The following is a 20710-nucleotide window of genomic DNA, read 5'->3' as shown; positions in this document are numbered from 1 at the left end:
AAATGGAACTGAAGTGCCAAATGCCTTCCAAACCAGGAGTAAATTTAATACTAATAAAAAGAAAATTACATTTATCAACTGATAATTTTTAATGCAGTGTCCATAAAATATAGAATATTAACAGCTCAAGCAGTTTCACCACGCCAAATGCCCAATGTGAAGTCCTCAGTCACCACTCAGTACATGTATAACTCTCTGAAAGCTAAAAGACAAGGCACAGCTCTACCTTACAGTTATAAAGGCAAGCAAATCGGTTACTGGTTTCTATCTGCACTTTCCTCAGGCTTTACAGACAAGTCTGTCACCATCGCTCCTTTCTGAAGCCTACAGCAGTAGGCAGCCAATGCTGCCGAATGATGCCCCGTTAAGCTGAGGTAGAGCATCTGCAGCTTGCCGAGGGTTAAACCAAACCCTCCCTTTGCTCCACTGATAGTCATTTCCTGTGACAGTGGCTACAAAATAGATTAGCAGATTATAGATTATAATAGAAATAAGATTATGCACTGCTTCCAAAAGGAAAGGAAGATGTCCAGGGATGATCCGATAGAATCTGCTCCATTGGTAAATGTCCAGGTTAATAGCAGCAGTGCTGCTGGTAAAAGTCCAGTGTAATAGCAGCATTTGTCAAGGAACAGATTTTTGTGTAAAATATTTCTAATCAATGACCTGGTGAAATATCAGCTCCATTTAAAAGACACTTCAAAATTATAAAACAATTTTAATAACAACTGGGAATTCACGTTTTGCTACTATATAATGTGGTATGATTTACCAGTGTGTTAACTTGCATAATTAATAATGACAGTTTTTGCAGTGACATCATTTATTAACCTATCTTTGTACTATAATAATGGACACTATGTACTCGTTTCAGGATAACATCCCAAATATCCAGACTGCTGCTTCTTTGATCTGCTATGTTGACTTAAAAATTACACGTAAATTGCAATTACACAGACAGTGCAACACCTTTGTATCATGTTTACGACAAAGACAACGCACAAAACCATTACCAGAACATACATTTCTGTGGGTCTGCTTCACCAAGATCAGCTGCTTAACCCTCCCTGCCAGAACAGTTTGTGCCAATAAAGTGTTTACTTCTGACTTGTTCAGTTGAGGCACAAATCCTCCTGCCACAGGCAGGGGACCCTACAATTACTTGTAAATCAGCAGCCTCTGACTCATCAGTAACTTCCTTGAAGATCTGTTATCTTCTTCATCAGTGAAATGGCTGGGATGTACAAATGGACCACCATCCACACAGGGAATGAATGTTTTCAGCTTAGCCAATTCCTTTTGCTGAAAACAACAAAAAAATTGAAGAAATCAAGCTCTTGGAGCATGCATCTCGGAGCAGAAAGGACTGTTCCACTGCAGCAGCAGTTTAATACTTGATGCTTCTTTTTTCAAGATTAGACAATGCTTTTAATCTGTAGATATCAGAACTCCCAGTGATTCCTGCACTGCAGAATCTGGCCTGAGGCTCTTTCTTTTAAATACTTTAAAATGTACAAACGAGTGCACTTTCAAGGGAGTGGATTTTTCCATAATATGGACTTATTCCTGCATGGAAATTTCAAAAGAAATCTGCAAGGTCCCAGAGCAGGGAAAAGATCCATCAGTTGCCTAAATAAAAATTAGACTTGACAAAACATCCCAGAATTTACTGTGGTGAAAAACACTGAACTGGAAAATCAGTGGAAGCTGTGAATGACAGTCTGATCTAACCAGCATTTTACAAAGACAGTGAGTTTACAAAAGCCTAAAATGAGGACATATTAGGCGCACGAGTGATAGCAGAATTCTATCATTAAAGTATTAGTATGAACCTTTCCAGTCTTACTGGCTTTCTAGTCACTAATCCAACTCTTCAGATTGAATTTAACATCCCAGATATCCAAACTATTTCAAACTTCATGTTTGATTGCTGCTTAAGCAATCTTCTCACGCTAATTTTATTATTTTGACTGGGAGGTGAGGACTTGTAACTTTTATTCCAGAGATAACTGTGCTAAATGAAAAAAAAAAAATAAAAATCAGGATTTTGAAGTCTTGATGGCTTTAGTGATAAAATCAGAGGCACCTGCAGTTTGAGGCAGGCAATCTAATCGTTGCGTTTCTGATTTACATGGGTAAATTCTGCCTAAATCACATCTTGGATGTTTAATTATTTGGTTCACTCTGCTAACAGAGAAAGTAGTGTCTGTGATGTGAAAATAACACGATGGGGACCTGGATTAGACTCTGCACGTGCCTTTATCCATGACTCCAGGCTGCAGGGCTGGATTCCAATTCAGATTTGAAAGCCTCAAAATCCGGCTGTCAGTTCTTAGAGTCACAATCCTTCAGTAAAATAAAAGTGTATGTGGGAGAAGACAAGAATCAAATTTTGGTTTTGCTTTGTGAATTATAAACAATACTCTCACACAAGACTGTAATTCACAGTATGACAGCTGTGTTACCAAAACTGAAAGGGCTTCCCTGTTTCAGCATTCTGCTTGCATTTAAAAAAAGTCGCTGTCTAGACTAGACTTGTAGTAAAACAATATTCTCTCACAGTAGCTGTCATTGCTATAAACGTCTTGGTATAGGAGACAATGTACCCCCCGCCGTTTTGGTGCTACTGTAGTTTTTTCCCACTACTGTTCAGTTTTGGTAGTCGCTATGTTGTATGAAGTACGAAGTTGCTACTATGTATGAAGTATGAAGTAGGAAAATATCTTCCCTGTACTGTAAGACAAACCCACCCCCATCTGCTTGCTAATAATTCCTTTGGGCAACAGCAATTGGGCGAAGTTAATCTAAGACTCCTCAAGTGTGCTCATATATCTCAAAACTATTCAGAACTGGTCCTTTCGGCAGAAGAGCAATAGGTAAAGGCTGGTCCTTCCAGCTGAGCCTTTAGGGTTAGAACTGCATTTGCGGTGGCTGTTTGGAAAGGTGCAAAACACTAAGACAAAAGGCCCACCTAACAGGAAACTGAAAGTCTGAGCTCTCCGAGATGCTCAGCCCATGTTGCAGGAACTACACCTATCAGCCCACAGCAAATTTTTTGGCACCTCACTTTAAAACATGTGGTGGCCTTCAGGAATATTTCAATCGAAACCTCCCATAAGCTCCTGAGGGACAATCATAGACTTTTGCCACAGACAGAAGTCCTTCTGGCATTGTGTAGGCAAAGCACATCAACATCTCTATGCAGGTAGTACAAGAAGCAACATGGCGAGCATCAGGAACATGCTCAGCTCTCCTGCTTGAATGGCTATGTGGAGACAGTGCTCAACATGAGGCTTAAACTCATTCTCTGGACCCACACTGCGTCACCTTGTCTGTTCTGCCACAGAATCACAGAACGGTTTTGGTTGGAATGGACCTTAAAGATCATCTAGTTCCAACCCCCTGCCATGGGCAGGGACACCTTGTACTAAACTAGGTTGCCCAAAACCCCATCCAGCCTTGTCTTGGACCCTGCCGGGAATGGGACAGCCATAAGTGACGAGATGACAGTCTCACTGCCATCATAGTGAAGAATTTCCTCCTAATATATAATCTAAATCTACCTTCTTTCAGTTTAAAGTCATTACCCCTTGTCCTATCACCACAGGCTCTTGTAAAAAGTCCCTGTCCAGATTTCTTGTAGGTACTGGAAGGCTGTTCTAAGGTCTCCCTGGAGCCTTCCAAGATTTAGGTCTCAGAAAAGCCTAAGGAAAAAACATTTCTTATTCTTTTAAGCTCCAGAGCCAGCCAGATTTTATTTCTCTAACAAGTTCTTGTTGTGAAAAGCTATGTTGTTAACTTTCAGCAAGCCAAATCTGCATATTTTAGTTGCTTTAAAACCTACTCAAAGTTTAACAAGTTCCCGACTGTTTCCATACTTCAGATTCCTGCCTATATATATATATATATATACACACATATTGTGATCATCTGTCCTGATAGATCCAAATATCCTTAGCTTTCCTACTTGCACTGAAGGGACACTGCCCATTTTCTGAAATTAAGCTGTATGTCTGTGCTTATGTAGCTGCCAAAAAGTTGCACCCTTCCTGCAGTTGGCCATTTTTTCTTTGGAACTTTCACCATCCCAAATAATTAGTTAATTAGATGCACTCTCTCTAAAGATTTCACCTTGGAAAACAAAATCATACAATTACAGCCTGGAAATAAGATCCTCTGCAGTGATGTCATTCACTTTGGCTTTGCACTGACTTGATTGTGCTTTATCTCAACTGATAGCTCAGGGCAAACTTGCACTGAGGTCAGGAGCTGTAAAGACTTCGCTATGTGCAAGCATCCAACAAGCCAGAGGTTGGTGCATGTATCCAAACTCAGCAATACTAGTACAGCTTGTAAGGATCTTAGATAAAAACTTTAAGTTTCCTCCTCTAAATTTTGACTGAAGCAATGTTTGACTGGGCACCTCCATCACCCAGATAATGGATAGCAGTACCACGGATTCTTCACCTAATGTGGGAGACGGGTAGAAGAGAGACAGCAAATGCTGATACCCAGCAAGCGAGGAGTTCATGCTAAAACATCCTTTCTCTTCCTTGTACAATTTTGAAGAAGTCAACACTTCTGAAGTGTTTTTTCCCCAAACCTTCTACAGGTTAAAACTGACAGTTCCTGCAGTGTTGTGTATCTTTAACCCTTTCTTGTTTTGAAATTCTAGCTTCTGCTTCCAAACAAATTCCTTTCTTCTTTGTAATGCCCCTAAACAAACTATTTAATGGTTGACAACAGCTGTACTTTACATTTTGAAGGGCCAACATTGTTTGAACTAGCTTAATCTCATGGGTCAGTGAAACTGGGTTTGAAATGCTGCCTACAAAAGTACTCTATCTACCTTGCCCTAGTCCTGGCTGAAGTCCAGAGACGAGGAAAGCAAATGGAGGAGGGGAAAGACACAGTTAATTAAAGGCCATGTTCTTTATCTCCACTCAGGTCATTACAGCCACATCTAAGGAACAGACTCAATTTCATTGAAAGTTCCTTCTTCTGCTGTCAGAATTAAAGCTTATTTGGCCTTAGCCCTTCACAGCTTCATGAGCTTTCCCTTCACTACATCAACGAGCAGTTTTCTAGGCACAGGTTAAAAGAGCAGGCTGCTGCTTGCATAAGAAGAGTTACTGCAGAAACATCAATATGCCAGACAGTCTGGAGAAATCACAACTGGGTCAGTGACCATGTCTCCTGACAGCCCCCACCATCCTAGTTACTTCTACCATGGGCTGGAGCCCCTCTCATTGAAGACCCTCAGTAAAGGTACACATCTATACCAAACAAGACAGCAGTATCTCAGCAGGATGCTGACAAACCGCATCTCAAAAGAATATTGGGAAACTCAAAACTGAAAAGCTCCATGTGTCCCACTTCACAGAAAAAGGCAAGGCTGGACTAGTAATCCACACGGACCAGCGTGGCTGATCCTACCCTTCATTCAGACATTGCAACAGATGGATTCACTCGGGCAGACCAGGAGTCCTCTGCTTAATGAGGTGAATGCACATGGATATGCTGTGATGAGGGAAAGTCCCATGACAGCTACATATTGGATGCAGTGAAGGCAAGAACAGGGGTTGGAAGGGTCATCAGAAATGCCAGTGGTTTGTGCAAAGGAGTTAGAAACATGGAAAATGAGGCCTGAGGTATGGCTGAAGGAGGACAAAACCAGTCTATGCTTTCTCCCCTGGGCCCTGGAGTTCTGGTGACAGAGGCAGTCTCTGAATTCACCAGACCATTATTTTGTTGTTGATATTTGGAAATACATGGGCCACATGATCCAATTTAATTTCGCATATTCACATTGTTGTATGAATGGTATGCTTCCTTAGGGTGCACTGAAACACACCACACTCATTCCTGTTGTAAATACATGACGGTAATGTTGAGATGCCTCACTATTTGTTTTGAAAGTTGGTGTTTCTACCACCACTCATGTATTTAGACTGACTGCTAAGTTGTGTGTGATTCCACTCATTTTCTGTGGAGAGGATTAGCTTACTGTCCGCCCAAGTACACACAACATTTACCAGTTATTATTAGTGAATTTTGGAGTTCACATCTGACAGATTTTGTATTTATCTATCTGCAGGAAGCAGAGTTAAAGATTTGTAAGCCAGATCAACCTGTCAATATCAAAATGTCTAAAGATGCACTAAATGCACTGTAATTGCTCCTGAAAGTTCCCAGGCACAATAAAATCCTTTCAGGGAGTCATTCAGCTGTTCATAAACAGTTACCTACTACCATCCCATGCATCCAACAAGGGTTTGCAAAACATTCAGGTGGGACTGAGAGAGGACACGAAGAGGGTCTCCTGCCCTTCTATAGCAGCAGCTGGAGACCAGACAGGACACACTGAAGAGTCCCAGATGACCTCATTTAGCAGATAACTGAGCTGTCAGTGTCTGTAGTAACTCGATAGACAGGAGTTTTTTAATCTATTGGCTTTGATCATCAGGCCCAAACCAGAGTAGCTGTTTTAGAAGGATGTACAGATGATCTAAACCTCCAACAACATTCAGTTTGATTGCAAAAAGAGTTTCTAAGGACAGTGCCTAGCAGCCTGCAGCCTTCTGTGGCTCACAAAGCTGAAAAAGCAATGCCAGCATCTTTATGCAGTGCCTCATGGCGTATACACTGTACCTCATAAAGGCAAAAAAAATTGCAACTCCTGGGCTGCTGCTGCTTTTTACAGAGGTCTTTCTAGTACTTTAATCACTTAAATAGTGCAAGGTGCAAGTCTGGTATTAACCACTTAATAATAGCTTGTCTTGACCCTTTACTGCTCTCTCCTCTGAGTGCTGTTTAAAAGTGGTGTCTGTAACATCAATATTTAACCATGAGGCTTGCTCATTCTCACAAGGATGGGGATTGCTGTACATGTGGGCTAAATCACAGTGCCTAGACAACTGATAATAACGAAAGCGCCTTTCAAGATGAGGCACATGATTGCTACTCTAAAGCTTACTGGTGAAAGGAATGTGTAATTTTTTTATTTTTTTTTTACATTGCATTGAAAATGAAATAACTTATTTAAATATTAGTCATCTGGATTTACATAGTTCATTTCTAGAACTGGGTTAGCACCTGGCAATCCAGCCTGAGTAAGCACCAGGCTACCCCAGTGGCAGGCCCATTTGATTTCTCTTCCCTCTTTTTGCAGCGCATGACAGAATTCTTTTTCTCTGGTATGATTTCCTTCCCACTTCACAGGAGACAAATCCACACTCTCGGAGCAGCTGCCTGATGGCAGCCCAGGGAGGGAGGGAGGCAGCCTGCAGTGGTGTCTTCCTCCAGCGCAGCTGAGCAGCAGGGCTGGTCCCTGTGCCAACGTTGTTCTGCCACGCAGCTCCCTGACAGCAACGGGGTACCCCAGGTACAAGAAAAAAGACTGGCAAAGTACTACATTTTCTGACTGTGAGACAAAGATCAAGGGAACATTCAATATTATTTTTCATGACATTTTGCTGAACATTGAAAGAGATTTTTCCTGCTATAAATAACCTTCATCTCTGCTTTCCAAGCTGTCTTTGTACTTCCTTTCCCAAGTGTTTCACTGTTATTTTTTTCTGGCCTCAGCCTTAAATTTCTGCAGCATGGCACAAATATGAAGCACGTTCCTGACAGAAAACACACTGCAAATTCTGAATGTCCTAAAAGCTGTGCAGAAGCCTTCTTCGTGTCTTCTGCACATCTGGGGATGATGCTAATAAAGACAAACAGCTTAATGATGCTACCTAATGATTTATTTTCCCTTGGGGAAGCACCGAGAAGGATGCTAGATACACTTTGCAACACTGTTCCCAGGGGATTTTATCTAAGCAAAGTGAAGAATTAATAGGCAGCCTTTTAGGGAGAGACCAATTTGTGAAAATATAGAGGCATTAAGGAGATTTGCTGGAATACCAAACACCTGGGACCTGAAAGTGTCTATGCAAGGTTCAGCCCATGTCCCTGCACCCAGCCCTGCACTGCAGAGGGACTGTTTCTCTGGGGACCATTGGCACAGTTATCACTCTCCAGAAAGGATCTGCATGTCAGGGATCACAGGAATACTGATGCGTATTGCCACTGCTGTGGCACAGCTAGCCAGCAGCTAGCAGGAACTTCAGGCACAATGTGTGTTGGACATGGGAATGCACAGCTGGAAATTAGGAGGAGCTCAGGTGGCCTGGATAAAGGTTGGGAGCACTGATCTGTATGAACAGCAATAGATGACGCTTAGCCTGTACATGCATTAGTGAGAAAACTGCTTACTTGCCATTGACTCCCGACGTGCCTCTGACTTCCGTTAGAGTTGCAAGCAACGTAAAATCAGTGCATGTGACTCACTGCTATGGTAAAACAGTAGAGCTCCAGTGTCTCAAAGAGAGCCAAACCTGCAGGACGGTCTAGTCAGAGTGTTTGAATGTTTGCTGCTTACAAATTCATTTGCCTTGGAGCACCCAGACATTTAAGCTGCACACCTGGCGAACCAGGAGGCCAGGTACCTCAAGGGGAAGCCAGTGCTGTATCTCTGTAGCAAAGTACTTCCCATGGCTAGGGCATTAGAGAACCATTTAAAGCTAGGGAATCATATATAATACAGTGAAAGAAGCGAATTTCGCTGGTTTTCCTCCAAAAGCCAAGCATTATTCATTGATCAGAAAACAAACCTCCATCTCTACTGAGAACATTTTCTCTTTCATTTGCTAAGTGGAAAATGCAAGACGAGCTAGCTGTGTCCTCTCCCACATCCTTTCTCCTTCCATCTGTCAAACATCCCCATCGCTTCGCCCTCCCTCAGCGCACCACAGCTGTACCAGTGGCTACTTACTTGGCACCACTAGCAACCTCGGGGGCGGTGGAGGTGGAGGAGGTGGTGGTAACAGTGGCAGTAACCTGCACTGGCAAATCTGCTGGCAGCTCTCTGTGACTTTCTCTGCTACGGGCTTGGAGCATGACTTCTGGGGCTCACCCTGAGTGATCTGTGAAGAAACAAGTCATTGCATGAGCAGCAGAAACAGTGAAAACTGATTTTCCACGAATGTGTTTCTTGGACCTGAATACCCAAGGGGGACTTCAGACCTGTGTGAGAACTGTACTCACATTCCTCCCTAAGGACACTATGAAGAGGTCTCTTCCCTACATGGTCCTCATTTTTTATTTATTTATTTAATTTTTTTTACTTAACACAATTATCTTCAAGACCACTTTCCCTCCCTCAAACTTGGCTGAAATTGGCCAGCTGGTTTCTGAGTTATTATGGGGTAAGTAGAAGGCAGGTAGTGGCAGACATTATGATTGCGCAAGCCTTCTTTCCTTAGGAAAGCCATCTAGCAGCATACATTATTCACAGGGTCATTGCTAAAAGCCAAAGAGAGCTAATAAAAATCACATGACAGTTTGGGTCAGGATTATGTTCATTTTCCTTATGGCAGAACTGAAAGCCAGAGGAGATCTCTCTTCTGCTTTGCCAGCCTCCTTTGATGTTCGGAGAGCATTTCACAGGGTGTTTCACTTCCCACCAAGAGGAGAGGAGCCCACAGTTCACTCTACAGCAACAACATGGTCAAAATGGAAATGCCACAAACTGTGACTTGTAGCCTTTTCAACAGGCACTGCTGTCTAGCAATAAAGCTGAAGATGAGGCATTGCAGAACCCAAGTGTGGGCACGGCTTTGCAATGGACAATGATTTAGCTATGACTGGTATGCAATTTAATAGCTTGATCTAGTCATTAACAGCATATTTTTCTTACCATCAGTATTATTTACATAACTAGGGATTTAAGGAATATTCAGTAAAATTCCTAGTCTAACACTACAAATGGAGTAAGTCCCTAATGAAAAGGATATTTGCTGAATATCACAGGAGCTTCTGAGAGGTGTTAACTTCAGCAGTTTCTAAGCCAGCTCTTTTTGAATGGACTGATACTCGGATGGAAAATACTGTACACAGTTTTAAGGAGAAAAAGACTAAAAGATGAATAAGCATGTTATCTAACAAGCACTTTGAATGTAGCATTAGGAGGCCACCTGGGACAGACTTGTGTCTTGGTGAAGCTAAGGACAGTTATGCTAGCATTTAACCATTGTATTGTACAGTTTGGTCTTGAGCATATTATAGTCCTAGTAGTTTTGTCCTAACATTACGTTCTTTAATTAGCTCTTTTCTACAAGATGTTGGTCATTACGAAGAAGATGTCTCATGCCATGCTTTCTGACCTATTCTGATCCTGCTTTTCCCCAGGGTCTCCCAGGGTTACCTTCTCTGCCCTCCTCTCTCCTGCCCAAGCTTTGCTTCCCTTCCCCTGCCAGCTCCAGGAACACAGTTTGTCTCCTCTCCCCTTTCGATCCTAGCCACCAACTCCCAGCACAGCCTCTCCCACCACCCGCCGCTGGGCACCAAGGATGCTGTGCTGCCTCTTGGCTGCAGGAAAGCTGTACACAGTCATTTCATGCATTTCTGGGCAAAAAGAGACACAGCTAATTAAAACAACCACTTCACAAAGGACATATTCACATGCGTAGGAGGTTTCTAAATGCAGAAAGACGCATTACTGTGGCCTCAGGGAAATGGAGGTAGAGCTTTGTTGATTAAATATTATAGGGAGGGAGGAAAGAGTAGAGGAGGCTATGTGCAGCTGAGTTGGAAGGACGGCTCAGCACAGCACAAGTCAGAAGGCTCAGTTCTTTAAACAGCTTGTCAAAATCTATTACCAAACATAGGGAGAAACAAATTCAGCGCAAGTGCTTTCCAACTTTCCCTTTCTCCATCAGGTAACAGTAAGAGGATGGCTAAGGACCATCCCAGACAGCCTCCAGGAACTTACACAAACTCTCTGAATGCTCTAAGGAATCAAAGTGACTCTGCTTCATAATCCCCCGTGGCTGGTAATAAATCTGTCTGCTAAGCAGGCTTATTTATTTTTAAAGTAAGCGATCACAGGCACAGCAGAATATCCTCCGTACTGCTCCAGCTATTCCAACACTGTTCACACGGTAGGTTGGGGAGTTAGGGACTCTCCTAAGAGAAGCTCCATAGGAAGAGTGCTCACTCCATGTGGTGACAGTAGCATACCTGGGATACCTCCTAGTTGTACTGGTATGACATTCACTGTGCTGAGAGAGGAGGCAGGGGAACATCCTTCCACTGGCCCTGGCATCTGATTAGGAAGCAACTATAAACTCCTAGCTACAATGACCATCCCCTACCTAGCTGCCCAGTTGATGAATCCTGCGGCTCATTACAGTCTTACAAGAGCCAGTGCAGTGGGAGAGGATAGAGACAGGGAGGAATAACAGTGAGCAGACTTGGAGTCAGCTTCATTTACAGACCAGAACCAGCTTTGTGTACGTAAGTCTGAAGACGGTGCTGGTATGGAAAAGCTACATTGACTTATTGCTCTAACGTAATGCCAACCAGAACCAAAGGCTTGTTCTGTCTTTTTTTAGCACTATTGACTGTTTTTAAATCCCTGGAGGCTCTCCTACCTTAGGCTGGTAATTGAGTGGCCTCAGAAACCAGCAGATATTTTTCTCAATTACTCTGCAGACAAGATTAACTCTATACATGCCCAGCCACTCCCTGCTCCTCTGTAGTTTTAAAATACTATTTCTGGGGGCTGGGGGGGTGTGTGTAAAAGAAAAAAGTTGCTTTGTCTCCCAGTACCTTAGTCCAAATCTTTGTCACCATTCCCCATGACCATTTTTAAAAGCTTGGGAAAGAAATGACATTTAAAGCATGGGCTTTATCACCTCTTTGTTTCCCTTCTCTTGTCATTCAGTAAAATGCCTGGTTGTTAGAAGATACCTGTATTACTTTTTACACAGATATTACATAGATAATACCTTGCCGGGGGTTTGTCTTAGTGGGTTAATTTAAAATAACAAACATATTGTAAGTTGGCTGAAAGAGGAAAGACTCAAATCAAGGTTGAGGGCCTTGAGGAGGAGAGAAACAGTCAAGGACTGCTGCAAGAAGATTGACTAACAGTAGCAAGATGGAATTGAGAAAAAAAGAAAAGACATTTGGCTCCTTTTCAACAAAAAAAAAAAAAAAATCCCACTGTTGATGTCTATTAGTCTTCTTCTGAAAGCAATGAAGGCTATTACTTGGTCTTCTAAAGGTAAGCAGAGCAAATCACTAGAAATTATGCTTTAGGGAACAATCTTGCTCTGGCAGAGGATGATGAAATAAATTAACCCATGTTTCTTTCTTACTGTCTGCAATTCAAGGTAAGCTGCCTTTATAGGAGATGGCAAAAGAAAAAAAGGCACGCTGAAAGAGCCTCATCTTTCTCCAGCCAGGTCTGCTAATTCAGGTCCAGCCTCAGACTTTACTGATTGTTCTGCTGGACAGTACCACGTCCTCAGAACGGCTTTGGGAGCACTTTTCATATAACAACTGACCAGACACCCACTTGGCTGTTTGTAGCACAGAAGTTGCCTTGGCAAGCGGTCATCTGTGGCAATGGATCACACAGGGCTTGCTCCCTAGTTGTTACTTCTGCACCTTCCAGCCATGAACATGCGTCTCCTCAGCCTGTCTAAATCTTGGTTGCTTGTTTGGCATGGGGCTTTCTTAACACGCTCAGCAGTTGGCCAGTTTGGACATATATGTTGCCTGGATTTCTAGTCAATGCCTTTTTCGCCCTTCTCTGAAAATACAAAGAGATGACTTCATAGATTTGTACATTTAATATGAACATGCTTTGCAAAAAGGACAAATGCTTTTAAATATTCATGAAAATGAAAGTGATACATAAATGTCCAGGGAAAAAGAAAACTAAGTGGTAACTGGTGGTTTCCTTTTGCAGTCTCTCTGTTGAAGTTTGTGCTTGTGATGCATTTCTTTCTAATAAGAGATTTCCTTCAGAAAGTGGTCCTAGGCCTGCGTTGCAAAGTGGAAGATTACATCTGCATGTGGTCAGAGTTGTTTAGTATTTCAGTAGAGTCCCATAGGGTTGCAGCAGTTCACTAGCATGCTCTACAGAGTGGGATGGGAAAAGAGGATTAATACAGTCCCCTGAGGGTGGCCCTTTTGTGACTTTTTAAATCAGGTAAAAGAAGGAAAGCTTGAAAAGAAAAAGCGCAGTTGACTGAAAAGGCACAGAGATCTCTAAAAGCCTGCTGATGTGGCAAGAGCTTTGTCTCTTGGAAGCAGTCTACAGAGATGAGATCTCAACACTGCTGCGTAAATCCTGGGACGGCTCTGCATAATTCACATCAGAGTTAATGCAGATCCATGTTTACGAAACCAGAAAAAACGTGACTCTGTTATTTATCATGACACTTACTGCTCTTTTTTTTTTTTTTAATTATGTCAAAAGCCTCAGAGAGAATCGTCCCTTCCTTCTTGTCACAGTGCTGGCTACGACGCTAATCAGAAAAAATTCTGGGTTTGGGTTTTGTTGTTGTTTTGTTTTGTTTTTTTTTTTTTAATAAGACAGATATTTCCCCTCTGATTAGCATCTGGCTAACTCTCTTAAGTGCCTCAAGGAAGGGCCTGAAGCAGGAATGCAAAGATGTGGGAGGGAAAGCCGTGCCACACGTAGGTCATTGCATGGATGAATGGGTGAAGAGGGACTGTGAGGAGAGACACGAGAAAACACGATGGCTGCTATAAATGGAGCAGGGACACGACACGATTTGACACTACTGAATTAGTAGAGAAGAGTACAGCTTGTGAGACTCTGAAGATAGAGCAAGGATTACAACTCCACATGGAGAATGGATTCAAGGGAGCGATTCAGATTGAGGGAGTTTCGGTCTCAGGAGGGCTGGCATGCCGGTGAGCCCTCCACACCTGCCCTTCTCACTGGTACCTGCTGTGGAAGCCTTAGCTACATCGTAGTTTTGGGACAGTTGGAAACAAACTTGAGTATGAGCAGATGTCTTGATTGCCCTTCCAAAGAATAGCAAGCAACAGCACAAGTACCGTTGACAAATGGGACAACAAAACTTCCAAATTATTGCAAGGAAAGGCTGGGCCCCCGGCTTTGCCATTTCACACTGGCAGTTAAAATTATTATAAATGCACTCATTTTTGAAAGATTGGCTTAGATCATCTGAGTCGTTTGGCAGAAAGGTGTTTATGGTTGGGGTTTTTTTTGACTGCTTGATTGGCTGACTGATTACAGGAGAGAGGTTGCAGAATACCTCTCTTTTTACACAACTGCCCTTCCCTTAAAAATGAAGTTACAGTTTTAACTTAAGCTTAGCTACCTGAATCCTGAGCAGGACAGCATTATGGTAGCTCTGGCAAAGACCTTTATGATGGGGGCATTGGTTTAAAGGAGGTTATTTTGTTGTATTTATGTTCATTTTAGTCTGTAAGGAGAGCAAATCCTCTTTGTAATTCACGGTAAGAGAAAAGATACCAAAACAAACAACATCTCCCTTTAATCTCTTGGGAGTCACCAAGTTTAGAACAGCGAGTAAAAGACCTGGAGTCTCCACTGTGTTTTCTCCAAGAAAGAAACTGTAATTGTTCTGTTCTTGAACAGCACTTGGCTGTCTCATCAGTCACTCCTCTGAAGGCATGCATTATAAATAAACTTTAAAATATCAAAGTGACGCAGTTGTGTTAAGCTTTGCTGCCGTTCTGATTCTCCGAACTGAATGGGTGCTCTCCCTCACCGTATACCAATTTTCCCCGGTCCATCTTGCTAGTCACCCCACATTACAATCAAGGTCACACAACATCACAGCGTCGGAGCTGGCAGAAGCTGATGCAGCCCTTTACTCAGAGAGCCCTCAATTCGCAACCAACATCTAAAACCCACGGCAAAACATTACCAAAATTAGACTGCCGGAGCCTCGCTCCATGCACTGCTTCTTTCTGTGCATCTTGCCACCTACAGCAAAATGCACTTGCGAGCTTCTGCCTGCCGGCGCGCCGAAGAAACTCAACTACATCTTGCTCAGAGGGACAACATCGAGTTCAGCGCTCCCGGGGCTCGGCACCCGCCGCCCACCCCTCGCGTGCCCCGTCCCGCAGCAGCGGCCGAGGGGGAGACCGCGCCGAGGAGAGCAACAGCTCCGCTGGCTCCGGGGGCCGCCCGGGCGACCACCGCCCGTCGCTCCCCGCGCTTCCGGGGGTGCCGCCGGCGCTCAGCCCGCCGCCCCACGCCCGGCCCCGGCCCCGCTCCGGGCAGGCTGCGGCAGCCCTACCTGTACGGAGCCCCAGAGCGGGTGGAGGGCACAGTGCAGCAGCAGGGAGGGCCAGCAGCAGCGGAGCAGCCCCAGCAGCTCCCGGAGCAGCATCCCTCCTGGGCGGGCGGGCGGGGCGCGGGCTCCTGGGCGACCTGGGGAGGGAGCAGAGCGAGCCGGCAGCAGAGGCGTTGGCTCGCACCCATCCCCGGAGCGCGACTGTCCCAACTTTAATTCTGCAGGGGAGGGAGGGAAGGAGAGGGAGGGAAGGAAGGAGGGGGGGCCGGGAGATGGGCGGGTGGGGAGGGGAAAGGGTGGTCGGGAAAACCCAACGCCCTGCAAGTGCCGGCTGGCTCCGCTGTGAGCCGTGCCTCCACCCCGCCCCGCCTGCCTCTCGCAGCCGCGTCCGCTCCCCGGGGTGCTCCCGCAGCAGCCTCCCCGCGCAGGGGATCCGCGGCCGGCGCTCACCGCAGAGCCAGGGGTTCCCTCACACCCGGCGGGGAGCGGGCGGTGGGAAAAGTTTGGAGCCGGGTTCGGGGGCAGAGGGGCCGAGCAATGCATGGGGGGATGCCGGAGCCGGCAGCAGAGGCGCAGAGAGCGGCGTGGCCGCTCAGCCCGGGGATCGCATCTCCCCCTCGCCCGCCGCCGCTGCTGGTGCAGTGATTTTTCAAGCCCATCGAGGCAGTCCCTTGCGTGCTTGGCTCCCGTCGTCTATCCCTCCCCGCCCGAGCTCCTCCCGGCGGCGGCTGCCCTCCGCTCAGTCCCTGCGAGGCTGGCCCCGAGCACGGCAGCTCGGGGAGCTCCGGCGGGCCAGGGAGGAGCCGCTCCCGCATTCAGCACCGGGCCCGGGCCCAGGCGGAGATAAGGGATAGGCCGGCACCCCCGCGTCCTGGAGGAGCCCCATCCCAGTCTGTAACCAGGTGGCTTTTGGGTTGGATTTTTCTGGCCTTGTTGTTGTTGTGGTTGTGTTTTGTTTTGCTTCGTTTCCCCAGAGTGATGCGAGGTCTTGTCCCGTGACCGGCAGGAGTTTTTGCTGCTGCGTCCCCAGGCTGTGAGGTGACTCTGGGATGTAATAAGGAAGATGCTTCATGGCATTCGTGTTTCTATGTAAAAACAAAGCAAGTGGAAACGCTTAGAAGTGCTTGGGGGAAAGTGGGTAAACATCCGCCAATATCAAGGTGCAGCAGCACAGCCCCACAAAATGGAAACAGGAGAAAATCAGAGACGAAGATGGTTTTGCTTCCAGTGAGGCAGTTAATGAGCAGAACACCTGCTCTGTGTGAATGGTGGCCGTTGCTGCAAGTTTGGCTTGTATTGGTGTGTATCACTATGACCATGAACGTCTGTGGTTGGATTGGTCCTGTTTTCCGTGTTTTGAATGCAGTAATCAAATAGGTTTGAATAAAATGTTGGGCCCAGTCTTTATATTTCATACTTAGACATGAATGAGTTTGAGAACATTGATTTTAGTTTTTCTTTGTATTTCTTGCACTTGGTGGGCCAACTTTAATAATCAGTTTCACGAGATTCTGCTCAGTGAAGCAGGAATGGAAATACATTAACCTCTCAGCTAAAATTCTTTTTTCATATCAGTGTTACACCAACATATCTCCATTCATCTCAGCCCCAGCAGACAGTGGTTTAAATGTCAGGACTATCAGGCCCAACAACGTCTTACAAATGAAAGCAGTGTAGTGGAATTTAATGGAGTTACACCTGAGCTGAGGTAGACTTATTGAGCCTAGACATTTATTTTTAAGTCCCCTTCTTGTGGCTTTGTGGTGCAGAATACGGAGAGGCAGAGACATTATGACCATGGTATAGGCAGTAATTGTACAGCAAATATATTTTCTGTAATGATGCTGAAAAACATGGTGTCCTTATCTGTAAGTCTACTGTGTAACACACAGTGCTCAGTATATTGTGCTCATTCAATTATAGTTTTAGTGAGCTAGAGTCACAAGAGACAGCAAAGCTTTTCAGGCTTTCTGGTGATTTCCTGAAGGTATTTCAGCACTTGGTCACAGTACAGAACATAATAAATAGCACTGTCTGTATACATAGTTCTTGGTTACTGACAGAATGAGAGATAAGGCTTTAGGCATTGTACGCCATAAACATAAAACACAGATTTCTTCCTGTATTTACAATGCCTTAACGTCACAAGAACTGTGGATTTTCCTGCCGTTAGCAATTGTCCGAGTAGCTGTCTCAAAGCGTTGTTCCTGTGGTTCAAAAACAAACCAGGGAACTGAGGAGACAGAGCCAAACTCGACCCACAGTCGCATGGAAGCAAGTGTAATCAGGGATATTGCTCTGACACAAACAAGAGCAGAGTTTGGCCTGGGTAATCAGCATCTTTTCTGTTTTGCACTGGTAATTGACAGTTCCCTTGTGGAAATGATTTGGCTGTGGATATATTAAATCCAGTCTTTGACCCCAGTCATGTGGTCCACAGACAGGCATATTCCGATTAGACTGAATGGCTGAAGAAAGAGCTGAGTATTTGCCCTGTTTTTGTCCACACGATACCAGTGCTTTTTGTTAATTGTATTGGCTTCTGTTCTGTAGTTTCTATGGAAAGAAAATAGTCCAGGAATTTTTCCCACTTACAAGGAAGATAAATGGTATGGTGCTTGTAAGGCTGCCGGCCCTGAATCAGTGACAGGCTTGAAGTATGTTTTGCTTAATAACGCATTCATGGGTTTGTAGCACTGGGACTGGTGTGAGGAAGAACAAAATGATTTGTCTGCAGCAGTCACGCTCCTGGAGTGTTGAGATGGATTTTGGCTAGGGTTGTGATCCCTGGACCAGAACCAGGATTTCATGGGTTGTAGGCCCCACTACAAGCCAAGACTTCCTCTGCTACCTCGGGCACAGAGGTACCTGCATCAGGTTCCTTGCCTGTCAAAGCAGCATGATCAAATCTAGCTACCCTGAAGGCTGCACTGTATTTGGTGGTGGAGGCAGTAATGGGCTCCTGTCCTGCAAGATGCATTTAGGACATCCCAGAAATCAGGGGCAATGCCAGGTCCTTTGCTGGTGTGGTCAACACAGGTCCATGATGTGGCTCTGGAGATGAAAAGTGCCTTACAAGTAAGTGTTACATTTCAAAATAATAACTTAAGCTATTTGAAAAGATTCTGTTGTTGTTTTCAGAAAAAAAGAAAAAGGCTGTTCAAACAGCATCATATGAGCTGTTTCTCAAAAATTTAAGATTAATATTAACACTCAATGGAGTGATGACCATTAGTCTTTTTCCCTTTCATCTTTGGTTTGATTATCAGAGAAGAGTATTTATCTTGTTTGCTTTGTGGTTTTGTTTCTTTTTTTAAAACAATTGCTTATAATTAGAGCAATCACGATTAACACTCCTATACAGCAGCTACTCAGGAAACATTAGCAAGGACTGCAACACTGATTAGCTGTACAAACAAATATAATCCTACTCCTTTAAGTAGCCATAATGGTCTCTAAGAGGCTATTTATTTTATGTAGATTGAGTTTACAACATGTATTCAAGTGTTCAGAGGGCACAGAAGGTTCTCTTCCAGGTTGACGTGTCAAAACTTCATTAAAATCGATATTCACCAATCTGACTTCAGGCAGAATTTGTCCCTATGTCTTTGAACACATGGGAGCTGGAGCCAGCAGAAGAGGAAGCAAAGGCAACCACTTCTCAAGCTTGGTGGTCAATCAGATGTAGGAAGAATCCACTTAAGCTTTTTTTGCTAATGACATTTCTGGATGCAAGTCAATGAACTCAAGAAGTGTATCCGACCTGGTGAAATGCTAGCCAAACATAAACAGAAAACATTTCGTGGTGGAGATGACAAAGCCTTCTGCAGCCTGAAAGCATAACTTCTCTCTGATTAATTTTTGGGTGTGAGTCTAGAATACCATCGATGGGCTGATAAACGTACAGCATCACTTTGGCTTGCACCGGAAATATTTTTGTTGCTATTCTTTTGAAGATGATGCGAGGAATAGTAATGGACTAAGGAAAGGGTTAAGAGTTTTCTTCAAACTATGTATTGATTGACTTAACTTAGTATAGGGAACTTTGACTTAGTTTAGGGAACAGGTATTTTCTTGTTCTTGCTAGTCTTGTGGTTAAACTATAACTCAGAATAGAATAGGTAGCTGAAACACATTGTTCAAAATCAGGGACCCTTTTACCTCAAGAAGATGAATGTCTGACAAGAACCTGTTCCAACTAGTCTCTATAAGACTTGAGGTTGCCAGCTGGGGAAACTGTGCCAAGGGTGAAAAGTGCGTGGCAAGGAAGACCTCTTACTTCATCCAGAAGACCCCCACCCAAGACCACCAGATGGCAGTGCGCAGGCGTAGAGGGGAGGGGAATGGTATTAATGAGTTCTTAGAACTAGTTATAATAATCTCCTCCTCCTCTGAGAAATCCCCTCCTATGCTTGTGAAATCTGATGAATATGTATGTTTGTGTGTAATAAATATCTAGCTTGTTGAGCTCTCAGTGTGCAAGTTAGGAGGAGTGATCCCCCTCACACCTGGCACCGTAATAAACATACCTGCTTTATAACTCTTTGTGAGTTATGAAGTTCTGTTCTGTAAATCGAAGACACTTATATTGCTCCTTATATCTAAAGCAGTGCTTTCAACATGTGGAAAGCAAATTTATTTGGTTTGGATTTAAAGTCAGGAATTTAAATTTTGGATTTAAAGACCCAGGAATCCACACCTTACTGGGAAGTTTTTAGGAGATCACAAAATAATGAAGGTCACAGCAATAGAAACAGTGGAGGAATTTGAAGCTCTCCAACACATCAGCTGCTAGGGAGGGGAGAGGGTTCTTCTTGGTGATCCCAATTATTTTAAAGAATGCAGAACAATACTAGGACCCTTAATTATATTTACACATACAAGTAACAGATTTGATTTTTAGAAGACTTGATTGTTTAATTGTTCTATAATTCCAGCTTGTGGGAAAAGATTCCAAACTTTGAGCACATCTAGAATAAATTGTTATAACAACTGATTCTTTAATTTTCATTGTATTAAATTCATAGTTAGTTAAATATTGGAAGCGGGTTTTAAGTTTTAAAGGTGTCTGAATTTCAGGAAGTGCACTTTAAGTTTTCCCTCAGATAAATATGGGCAATTGCACTGCATCTGGAAAACAAAGGCAGACTGTCTCTTTTCCCTTGGTACCTTAACTGAAATCAATAGATCTGGTTTAGGTGAGTAGTGAATAGGACCGACATGAAAAGTTCTGTCACATAATCTTCAGCTTGTGCTCCAGCACCTGAGTAAGAGGACATGGCATATTTGTGTTCACGGCCAGAAGAGCTATGGCTAATACATCATGTAAACCTGCTCTTGCTTTTTCAGTTTTCTAGCTCTGAAATGCTGCATTTAGTGATAAAAAGGCCTCCTGTTTGCTCATTTTCAGTAGTTTCTTACATTTATTCTCTTCAACAAATGGATTTGCTTAGCAGTATCACTGTTCTTTATTTCTCAATGTAAAGGTGAAATGTGTGGGATTAGTTATTAAGGTGTCCAGAGAAGTCAGAGATGTGAGGAAGGGCTTG

General features: G+C 43.9%; 1 protein-coding gene across 4 annotated transcripts in view; it reads right to left on the bottom strand.

The window, feature by feature from the left end:
- The window catches only part of PRIMA1 (proline rich membrane anchor 1), a 49292-nt gene extending 33510 nt beyond the window's left edge, over positions 1–15782 (bottom strand). For 3 of the 4 annotated variants that reach the window (XM_065685558.1, XM_065685561.1, XM_065685560.1), the window contains exons 1-2: positions 15165–15362; positions 8825–8975 (exon numbers count right to left, since the gene is read on the bottom strand). In XM_065685558.1, the coding sequence (XP_065541630.1) occupies positions 8825–8975; positions 15165–15257 (244 nt within the window). In that variant the 5' untranslated portion in view covers positions 15258–15362. Of the gene's footprint in view, positions 1–8824; positions 8976–15164; positions 15363–15611 lie in introns of those variants that run through there. The other variant, XM_065685559.1, reaches the window with a different exon arrangement.
- Between the last annotated feature and the right edge of the window lie 4928 nt (positions 15783–20710).

Source organism: Lathamus discolor, chromosome 6 (assembly GCF_037157495.1).
Source record: "Lathamus discolor isolate bLatDis1 chromosome 6, bLatDis1.hap1, whole genome shotgun sequence".
Lineage (NCBI taxonomy): Eukaryota > Metazoa > Chordata > Aves > Psittaciformes > Psittacidae > Lathamus > Lathamus discolor.
The sequence above is the reverse complement of the archived record's forward strand: the minus strand, read 5'-3'. Positions and strand labels throughout refer to the sequence as shown.